At 36.8% G+C, this 11,531-nt stretch overlaps 1 protein-coding gene across 1 annotated transcript; it reads right to left on the reverse strand.

The window, feature by feature from the left end:
* Window positions 1-2,104: 2,104 nt before the first annotated feature.
* On the reverse strand, window positions 2,105-11,007 carry LOC139149124 (GDP-D-glucose phosphorylase 1-like). Its single transcript, XM_070720688.1, has 11 exons — window positions 10,887-11,007; window positions 9,587-9,685; window positions 9,021-9,137; window positions 7,766-7,873; window positions 7,030-7,200; window positions 6,641-6,699; window positions 5,943-6,045; window positions 5,580-5,680; window positions 4,974-5,119; window positions 4,620-4,685; window positions 2,105-3,555 (listed from the first exon to the last, which is right to left on the reverse strand). Exons 1-11 carry the CDS (start codon window positions 10,914-10,916, stop codon window positions 3,431-3,433), a joined length of 1,125 nt encoding a protein of 374 aa, XP_070576789.1. The 5' UTR covers window positions 10,917-11,007; the 3' UTR covers window positions 2,105-3,430.
* Between the last annotated feature and the right edge of the window lie 524 nt (window positions 11,008-11,531).

Consider the following 11,531-nt stretch of genomic DNA (forward strand, 5'->3'; position numbering starts at 1 on the left):
TTCATTGCCGAAATTAAAAATTTTTAGAATATCCCTGACCCGTAATGTCTGAGTGCCATACTTGTTTTCAGTGCCCATGCAGAGTAGGAGTTGGCAGTACGGATGTATGTGTGTGTGATTCCAAGTGCCTGAGGTGAATATTATTGGGGTTTGAAGATTAGGCCACCGATGACCCAAACAAAAACATTGCCCACGTACACAAGAGAACAACGTCACTACAGAACAATCTCTTCTCCTGTCATCCCAAATTTCAAACCTACTTTTGCATAATCGGCTTTTGCCAATTAAAATGTCTTAATAATATTGCCCTGCAGCATAGTTCATCAATGGCCGCAATCTTTTTTTCAAACCTTTCTGAATAATTCACTGCTTGCATACCCCAAAAGTATGTTTTTCTTTGTTGGCTTTGGACAATACTGAATGCCATCTGAATGGAAGAAAACCTTTGGTTATCTTGTCTCTTTTGTTCACTGGTATGCTGGTTATTGATATTTCATTGTTTTCTTTACAAGCTGTCACAATAAGGTAACCACAACAAGTAAATTTTGGGGACAAAAGGAGATAATACCAGCTGTAAATAATCCCCAAAGTATCAATACAACTGACATTGTTGGACGGATGTTTATATAGGAATCATTCACGGGTGATCAATTTCTCAACGGATAAGCGGATATGTTTCTGGAAAAGAAAAAAAGATGAACAAAGCCAACGGAACAATGGGCATATGTTTGAATTCCTTCCCCGATGTTGTGTGCAATTACAGGACTCTGTTATTGTTTTCAATGAAGAGTTTTGGCAAATACAAATACCATGTGTCAACCCTTATTGTAGGTTTGGTATGTGAAGATGGAATGGAGAGTGTAATCTAGGGTGGTTTGGTCTTAGAAATTGTACTGAAATATTGAAACACAAATTGGATTTTTTTCCCAAAAGTAACCACCTTCAAAGGATTTTAAGTGGCATTCTAGCCCTAAGCTACACGCCAAGGCATCGTACTAAAGCCATGCTTTATGTTTTCTAATCAGTATTATGGTTGAGATTGACAACACTAAACACTGCTTCACATGGTATTATAGCTACGATTGACAACACACAACTGCCTAACACTGATGTACAAATGACACAACAAAGCCAAACTACGAATCTTCACTCCTTCACTACCTCAGAGATATTCGATCCTTACGTCTGCCTTAATAAAAGTTGTACACAAGTTCCTTCAATGAAAATATAAATTCGATATCATGCCATTCTTGAGAACAAAACAGTGTGACTTGGGGGGGGGCATCCCAGTGCAGGTGGAGGAGGTAGACAACGAGCGACACAAGTTAATTCATACCGGTACTATGATGTGAATAAAATGGCTGGTTGCACATTCTGAAACATACAGCAGACTGACTTCACTTTTGCTTCGAGTGCAAAATTAATGAATCTTGATGTCATGGAAAATGATAAAGAGAGATTTATCAAAACTTTTAGATGAATACTTATTTGTCACTCTCTCACACATACTTTCACATACTACACTATTTGTCAACTGTTGAGGCCAATACAATACAATGTCAATGCAGCCAAACCAGTAAATCTGCAGTATATTTAGAGAAATTGTTCTCCAGATTTGAGTGTAGATATATTTTGGCCACACAGCAAAACCACTCTGAAAAGAAATTCCTGAATTCCTGAAGCTTGGAAGAAGTGATATGTCACAATGGGTTTAAAATACAACAAATCTTCTATGTTTTGGTTTGAATGCTAAGCACTCAACAAACGTTTTGAAAAGCTATTGTCCTCAAGCCACCCACACTCAGGCCACTTGCATGTACAAACTGAAAAGATACAGCCATTATTCCCAAGAGGTTTATCGGTCAGAATTGCCTGGCAAGGAATACTAGAATCAAAATGAAAAATCAGCGTTTTTCATTATGCATAGACTTTTTGTGTGTGTTACTTTTTCTGGTCACTTGATTTTCAATCAGTCACATAATGTACATTTTATAATACTATTTTATTATTTTTCTGCATCATGGCATTTTCTGCACAGTTTCATTTCACCAGGATACTGCTGTAACAGACAATTGAAGACCACTTGCCACATCAGCAGCACAAGTTGTGTGTGTGATAATTTTTTATTTATAAAACAAAACACAGGAGAGTAAATATCTTGCTAAGGCTTCAGTGAAATCACAGTGAAAGTATTTGACATTGTCATGTGGTCTCCACATTCAATATACAATATTGAAAGTTAAAATAAGCATTCAACCAACTTGGACAGCTTTGCGTCTGAGGGTGCTTTATCTATACTTATTTTCTGATTTAATAACTGATCACATCATTTTTCACTTGCGTTGAATGTCTCTGAAAAATTGTAAGTTGTTGTTCACCCGAACAGAGAGCAAAACATAATTCTTTCTACAATGTTCCTGTCCCTGAGAAAGATTATACAGAATTAAATGAAAGAGTGTACTTTCATTGCATTGATGATCTATCTATGGACAATTTATTTATAATATACACTTCAAAATTCAGCTATGTTACTGAGAAAAGTATTTCTCTATACACTGTAAATGTGAATTGAGTTTATATTATCCAGTGAACAATATTCATTATTTCACTACATTTAATTTTATCGATATAGCAATCAAATTTTGTCATTCAAAATTACCATAGCATGATTGGTTTCCCAATGCCTAAACTTAAACATAACCTGAAAGTCCTAAAAACATTGTTATTGTGACAAAAATTGTACGCAAAAGAAAATTTCACCTTTCCGCCTTTCAATACAACAGTTGTCTGATGTATGAATACATCACAGCAACACCAGACAATGCAGTGAGCAAAGTGTATGTCTACACAAACCCTGTAAAAAAAATTAAAACAGAAGCAATTGCTGTTAATAAGTTATCTACTTACATTCGCAGTATCTGAATAATTGAATCATGTAAAGAGCTGTAACTGCCTCTGTAGCAATATTAAAGGTATACAGTCACCTGTAAACTAAATATGCCCATATATGGTCAAAGGGCATTCCTTGGTATTAAAAATGCCCATGTGAGGGTGCTGTTTTTGAAAAGCGGCCACCCGCTTAAAATCTATGATTGGTTAGATTTTCTCTTTCCATGGTAACTGTGGCAAAATCAGAACAGGTGACAGTATACCTTTAAGATGTATCAGTGGGTTATAACATGCCTTCCCAGTAATCCACTTTTGTCTTTCACAATGAACTTCTCAGAATTTCAGAGATACAGTCATTGTTAATCAAACGTTTCAAATTCTGTGCAAAGCCAGATCAGTTAAACCACGGCTCCTCAGTGCAAGGACTGTGATTAAACATTCTATTCACGTGCAAGATCATAATGAGGAGCAGTGTAGATATGACAGAGAGGTTTATCAAGACGTTCATTGAGATGTTCGTTGAGAATTTCACTGTGAAGATTTATTTGCCATTCAAGACAGGCATGAGCTGCTTCTTCACGTTATCAAACTCTTCAACTGAAAGCGAAGCTTCTCGAAGAAGATGTGATGCCTTGTCTTCTGTCATTGTGTCATACTCATGTTCAACTGTAAAACAATGAGAGAGAAAAACAGTTCCATGATGATAGAGAAAAAAGAGATTGATCAAACTTTTGTTCTAAAATGGCAGGATTTGAGTTGACAAGCACTACCAGTACCGTAATGTTTAAGACAAGTCACAAATACTAGCTGCACTTCTTGAATGAGTGAAATGAGTGCAGGGCATTGTGAATGGGACATCATTGCAGTGCTTCCTGCATTTTCATTATACTCTGTTGGTTCACTGATTTGGTTTGCAATTAAATGCTACTTAAATCAGCAAGGTGCATCAGCTGTGCCAGGAAAACACTCTGTCTGCCATGCCCAGATTAAATAGCAAATGTTGTCACTACCCTATGAGTTTACCAGTTTTATCATCTCCAGAAGTAGTACTGACTCTTCTATTAAATTCTTGCACAGTCCATATTTTTTTGTTTTATTTTGTTTGTCTGTTTTTGTTTTTTTAGGGGTGGCTGAGGTTGTAACTGGCAAGAGAACACTATGTCATGAAAATTTGTTGAATTCAATCGTAGCCCCTAAAAACAGTGTCAATGACACTTTTACTCCCATATAGTTTACAACACTAGTTCGAAAATATGTGAAATGGTTAAAGGGACAAAGTCGGCCAATTTTCTTGAATTTTGTTTGATACGAGATAGTACTTATATTGTTTGACATGTTGAAAGATACTAAATGAATGGGCGACCTTGCATATATGCTACCCCGGTTTTACCATTAATTCATTTTCGTGATGGTTTCATGTATCGTGTCTAAAATCTGGGTCAAATATATGCATGGTCACCCATTCATTCAGTATCTTTCAACATGTCAAACAATTTAAGTAGTATCTCGTATCAAACAAAATTCACGAAAAATGGCCGACTTTGTCCCTTTAAATTCTAAAATCCAAAATTTGCTGGTCCTGTACAAGTCTTACAAACACTGCAGATTTCATAATCATTTACACATCAACACCCTACACTCCATAAATCATGCTGTTCGCCAGTGTAACAGCACCAAAAATGCTACAATTTTGACTTGCTGGAGGAGATTATTTTTGGAGATGATGTTACCTTTGATTGGCAAGTGTCCAGCTAGTTCGCACACTGCTATATTGAATGCATCTTCTGTTTTGGCACCTGTGTGAGAAAAACAGAACTAGACAATTGCAGTGTTTGGACATTTCACTGCAGGGGATAGATCACTCATAAGGTGATTCCTAAGCTGTCACTGGTAACCAATACAATACGGTCACAATAGAGTAAATGTAGTGTTAAATCACCTTCATTTTCAATTTCAAGCAACTTTTGTATTAACTTAATATCATAATTAAAAAAATAGAGATCACATTAAAGAAAAGTCATATGTTTTGACTTAATTTTATGGAACAAAACAGTGTATTTGCAACATTTAGCATTGTATCTTACCATATGAGGATCGTCTTGGCCATACATATACCCTGACTGTTCTGTCTGTGCTATCACTGTCTTTCCCAAACACAGTGCCTCTGGTAATGAACATATTATGCGCTATTTCATTGCTATGGAAATATGATGTTACCCTGTATACCAGCCTGTATCGGGATAGAAAAAAGATTCTCTTGAAATTATGTAACACTTGTAAAAAATTTGTCCAGGTATGTGTATGAAGCTATGATAAATGTGTACTTGTTTGTTTGCCATGGCAAAAATTTCAGTCTGTACTTTTGATGTCCGAAGTGCTTATAACAAATGCAATACATTCATAATTACAAAAGTATTAAATAAGAATGGTGATGAATTCTTACGGAAGAACCGCAATACATATCTACTTGTCAGAAATTGTATTTTTGTAACTTTCTAATTCAAGAAATTACCAGTCACCTTACAAAATTACAAAAATATACGCACTGCAACAAAGTTCAGCTGAGTTTTGAGCACAAGGAAAGAATTTCAGATTTACAACATGCTTCACATCTGACAAACTAAAATGATGAAATGTTCTGTTCAAAATTTAGATCCAACACTTGTCAAATGCGAGAAATTCTTTCTTACTTGGCAAGTTGTTTTACATTTCTTTCCTCCAATTGGAATGCAAGTCCCCTGGTTGGGTAGCTGACTATCTCATGACATCCACCGATAACTGGCTTGGTCACCTGTGTTAAGTTCGTAAAAATCAAAGAATTTCAGTTTCGATGGAAAGCTCAATAGGCATATTCATCAAACATTTCATCCATTCTCCTGGAGTGAAAAAATCACGCAACATGTGATGGATACTAGGAATTTTCTATGACTCCATGCAACACTCTGGACCTCCACTTTGACCTAATCATTGATCAATGAGGAATTGTGATCTTTTCAACTTCAAACACATGAATTCTGCAATCAGATGGCATGATGTGTACAAATTTTACTCACAGCGTACTCAATGGCTAACTCTTTGTCTAGATAGTAAGCATGGAAATGGAGATGGTTGACCGAGGCAAATGCACACAGGCTGTTCCATCCAATGCGGAAACCCCTGCAGGAAAATGAACCAATAAATGAATGTCATTACATATACAATGAAAGCTGAAAAAACTTAACATATTTATGACTGATTTTATTTTAGTTTCATAATGCTGTATGCATTTATCAGGAATAATTACTAAAAAGGATGAAAATACATGTTGTGCTTGAATTGACAAAAAGGTGCAAAAATACATATGACACCATTAGACAAAACATGGAGTAAATGAAGGTTACAGTACAGTGAATTATTTAATGCAACACACAGATGACACAATTTCACCTCTGATACAGTATGATTCCTCATACGGATGGATGCCCATCCCTCATATTTTGGTAGTAGTCTACTATGCGAATAACAAAACGAATGACACAATTCATCCAACAAGTGATAAATCATTTGTAATCATATGTTCATTACCTGCCCTTCAATAATTTAAAAATGTCAAGAACATAGCCAAGGAATGGTAACTTCTCAACCTATAAAACATCACACCACATTTCCCAAAATACAGTCAGCTTTCTCGTAACCAAAGGTTAGAATAAAGCTACTGTTTCATACAGAGGGAAAAGAAAGCAGTTACACTGATGTGTAAAACAGTACTTACTGATGAGAACTTATGAGCATCATGTCAAGCGCCACCTCTATTGCATTCTGTGTCAACACCTGAAAGAAATAAAAGTACTATGAATGTATCTGTTGACAAAGAGACACTGGTAGTGTTTAGTCCACAGTGTTGTGAATTGTGTTGATGAAACTGTGACCCTGTTTCAGTCTGACTGAGCTCGAAGAATCATTAAGTTTTTTCATCAATAGGCAAATTGGGTTGAAAGTACAATTTGGCATGTTACTCATAACAAAATCCTTGTTAAAAGCTATCAATCTTATTACCCTCAGCCAATTTCAAAAAGTGTGATTAAGTTGTGTGTTTTCATTTGAAGAGCACAAACGAAAGTATTTCCCAAATATCCTACAATGAGACTGTCTTACACTTACCTGAGGAAGGCACCGGTCAACGCTGGGCACCAGCAATATATTGCAGTATTCAAGGGGGCTGATATTGATGATGATAATGTTTCTATCATTGGTGCTTTCTGTGTTGCTGTCCTCACTTGATGGATCTGCCACTCCATTCATCATTTGTTCTGGTGAAAGTTCTAGGAGAATCTATTCAAGATTGCAAAAAAAGGAGACATAGTCAAACATTGTAGATATCAACTGACATAATCAAAGTCTTCATTCAGTCATATTGACTTACTCTGAATTTAAAATAAAGGCAACTTGCTCCAATGGTGTGTGTCAGTGAACTTTCTATGTCTTTGTCATGCATACACACATTATACATGTCATGAGTCAACCAATCAGAAATCTTGTTACAGAACACAGCAGATGAATTAGCTTGTATTTGCATTGTGGTAGTGAAGTGCTTGTTATCCTTTCTCTGATTGAGCACCTGAGAACAGAGCCACAGTTATATATTTATGGTACAAATCATGCACATCTCACTATGAAAGTCACCAAGTGAGATTAGAACAGCATAAAGAAAACAAAATGGCAGCTACATGTATCGAACCAAATTAGCACAGTGGCCAGGATGACAATATTCTGTAGGAGTATTTATTTACTGTATCTGACATTAACCTTGAATATTTAGTAGATAGACAAGCATCATGTAATTAGCTATTTCTGTCCAGGCACTTTCTATTCCTTTACATATCAGCCAGTTGCCTACCTCGTGTTCTCTGATCTTCAGGAAATTGAAGAGATCTGGATTGAATGGCTGAGATACACTCTGGATTTCCTGTGGTTTCCGCCTCTCTGTAGCACGTTTCATGTTGAGCTGTCAACAGATATTATTTACGTGATCATGTACAAAACAAAATCAATAGTGAATGAAAAACTGGGTGGTATCAACAGAGGGTAAAACATTTTAAATTTGGTAGTTCATCTATGGCTTTACTAGAGATGTCATTGATAGTGCTTTTATCGGCATGCCAACAACTCTCTCTTAAACTATCAAGCTTGTAAAGTTACAAATGTACGCTTCATTTACATGTAAAGATATACCACAGTACATTAAACATAGTCAAGTCAAAGAGACAGAAATATTTCAATGACAGTAATCAACAAACAGTGTGTTGTGCTCTGTAGTCCTTTTTAATATCTAAAGGTTACAACTCCAACACTGTTCACATGGACGATATCTAAGGTATACCATCACAGGCAACATTTAAGTAAAATTGTAATACTGACAGTAATATTGATACCTTGTCTTTGGCTCAGGTACCGTCAATAATACCATCATGATCACCATCCCTTGGGTGAGCAACAAATCATAATCTTGCCAGTGCTATCATGTGTTATTAATTTTATTACACCGATTAAAAACTTCTGTCTCAGAAGCTATGCCTAGAAATGGTAATCATGGCATAGAACATTGTCACTAGCAGAGAGTTACCCCTGTGAACGGCCCCGTTTTTGATAGCCGTACCTAAATTGCTTTAAAACGACTTCCAGGAATAGACACAGCATTGTTTGTAGCTAGTAGTATGTACCATACTTACAATTTAATTGTAGTACTATATGTATAATGTTGTCTAATTCAACTGGAATCCCGTGTCATATGCCAAGGGGTCTTGCAGATACTTTTCTACACAAACAGATCATCATAATTTGTACAATGTACACTAGACTCAGGTACGTCTACAGGTCAGGATTACATCATCAAACGGACCAAACTCTCCTAAACCATGTTTTATCACTTTCTTCAATATGCCATTTTGACCAAGTCTAAGCCAATCATGACAATCAAATGATATCCAAGGTGTAACACAGGTGACAATGTATACTGGCAGGTGGTTCCTTTGGTTGGACATTTGTTACTCTCTACTGGTCTTCAAACATTCCCACTTTCACACTGTTTCATTGACAGATTCTACCAAACCGAAAACTCAACATCCATTTTTAACTTCATGCCCGCTGCTTACCTGGGCAACGTATTTTAATTTTCCAGGAATAACCTTTGTTTTCAGGGTTGACAATGTGTAGCGGAAATGTCCTTTCTCCATAGCATGGTCCCATCTTCCCCTGAGCTCCCTGTCAAACTGCGAGAGGAAATATTGAAAATTACCATTATAGTGATATGCTTTGATTTCCTTAGAAAAGCTGTAAATTATTTTTGATCCAAACTTCATGTTTTCTGGAAGTGCATATACAGACCTTATCCTACAATCCATGTATCTATAAAATTCCTTAAGGGAACATAGGTGTTATTATTACAATTGTATCACTCATACAAATGTGTCCACATATAAAAATCTGTCATTTTCATATGCTACCTTAATAGACTAGGTTTTGCTACTGTGCAGGAAAGCTTTCAGCCAGATAATTTGCATGTTAACATTTGGTACACTGTGTTAAACCTCACAGTAAACTAATTTACATAACACATTGTTATGTAGATCCCTATGTCTAACCATAAACAAAGCAAATCAACTGCAGAGAAGCTTTGTGTTTTTCGTGACCTGTCTGTATACCTGTATATCATACATACCTCACTTATCTGGAATGGCATTGGCTCTGCCCAGGGTTTTGATTCAAACACATAGTCCGCTTCTCCATACTGGAATCTGCCTGGCTTGCTGAAGTCATCCTGTCAGTAATCACAGAAAATGAATGACATAAGCTTTAAGAGAATCAGAAAGTTGGAAAAAATACTGTACAATGCAATTGCGTGGTTTCTCTCGGATTTTGAATCTAAGAAACTAAGAGCTGGTACCTTTAAAGGTTCAGTTGTTGTACAGTTAGCCAGCACTTTATCAAGTGGAGATTTTTGATTGTCAACTTTTTAGACATACATGTACGTCTACAGTACTTCATCTAAAGGAGTAATTATGCCTCGTTTAAGAGGTACGCTATTGTTAAAAAGATTCATGTTCCAGTTTGGGTATAATAACAGTAATAATATCTGAATAGCATGCATGAACGACCATGAATACAGTGATCTGTGCATTTGATTTAATTTTGAATATTTTAGTCAAATTTGCCTGAGCTACAGAGAGGGTGAGTCTAAAATTAGATTGGGAATGGGCGGTAGTACAAACATACAGTATTTCACGGGATAGTTTTGGATAAGGTTGATTGAGTACCACCATAACAACGTACAGACTAACATTTTCATATAAGGTGCAACCATGGCAGTTAAGACGACATACCGATTTTATTTGGTAAAATTTTAAATGACAGCATGTGGAGACTTATTTGCTCACTCCATTGTTTGAAGTTCGCCCCGACCATATTTATTGCTCGTTCCCATCGTCTAAATTCTACATTTGGCATATTACAGTCTCATAATACTATAGACGGCAAGGAGACACCGAATCCAAAACTAGCGCTGACGATGTTGTGTGTTCCCGGCGCTGTACGGCCTTGATTAATGTGGTGGGAGGCCGTACAGCGCCGGGAATGCACATCGTACGCAGTGTGTGATGGGGCTACAGCCTAGTACAGGCATAGACATGTTGGAGACCCAGTTACAAGCCGTAGTTTTGGTCGTGAGCTTTCGGCAGAGTATTTGGGCTAATATACTTTGTGAATACCGTTTATAATGACAGCTTAAACACTCTAATTCTAGGAACCCTTCCGCTAAGCAAGATAATCGGGTAATCAGGGTGCCGGGTGTGTCATGTTGGCCACATCATACGTTGACAACATGGAGATTAGTATCAAACCAAAGCCACAATCAATGTGACGCCATTCCTTCGTAGTTGACTAAAACTTACGTAGCCTGAAGTTAAAATAAAACGAACCAATTGACAAGAAACGAAGAAAGTAACAATTATCTGGTGACTTACCGGCGTTTTACTTCCAATGGGCGCAGCCATCTTGCAATGACGCTACTCATGTCGCAAAACAGTATGACCACTAACACGTCAGCAGCTGGCGCTGCGAAGTTGCATGCAGTACTGCCGTAAATGGACATGTCGCAAATTAACCATCGCATCGGATCACGCCAGGTTCAAGCTGAGCTAACTCGTACAAGATATTAATGAAAGACGAATCCAAGATTTCATAATTCCTTAGGGTTTATATTTACGTGCAAAATAACCAAAATTATTGCACAACTTGATTTCATTTTTGATCCACTAAACGTTTTCCCATGTCACTAAAAGAAAATATTGCCAAATTCACCATGTCATTATAAATGTTTCGATTGCCTGACGGGCAGGCAGGCCATTCTTTGAGCAAAAATCTGCGGATAAGAATTGTATAAAAAAAAACCTAGGTGATTATGAAAAGTAACAAATCAAGGCCTACATGCGAAAACAAATTTCAAAACATTTTGAGTCCGCCAGAATATCAATGTTTGTTCTACTTTGTGTTCACTGCATCGTCTACAATCACCCAAATGTCAGCGCTCAAAACCATGTCAGATACTCTACACTTTTAAAATTGCATTCGAAGAATTAGAAAGTAAACACTTACACCTATTATCTGCC

Source organism: Ptychodera flava, chromosome 14 (assembly GCF_041260155.1).
Source record: "Ptychodera flava strain L36383 chromosome 14, AS_Pfla_20210202, whole genome shotgun sequence".
NCBI lineage: Eukaryota > Metazoa > Hemichordata > Enteropneusta > Ptychoderidae > Ptychodera > Ptychodera flava.

Bases quoted from the DNA above. Each gene is read 5' to 3' on its own strand.
- LOC139149124 (XM_070720688.1), bottom strand. From the start codon at position 10,916: ATGGCTGCGCCCATTGGAAGTAAAACGCCG. The intron at 6,700-7,029 runs GTAAGTGTAAGA...TATTTCTTTCAG, and splicing joins TTGACCGGTGCCTTCCTCAG to GTGTTGACACAGAATGCAAT. The intron at 5,120-5,579 runs GTAAGAAAGAAT...ATCCCGATACAG, and splicing joins AATGTAAAACAACTTGCCAA to GCTGGTATACAGGGTAACAT.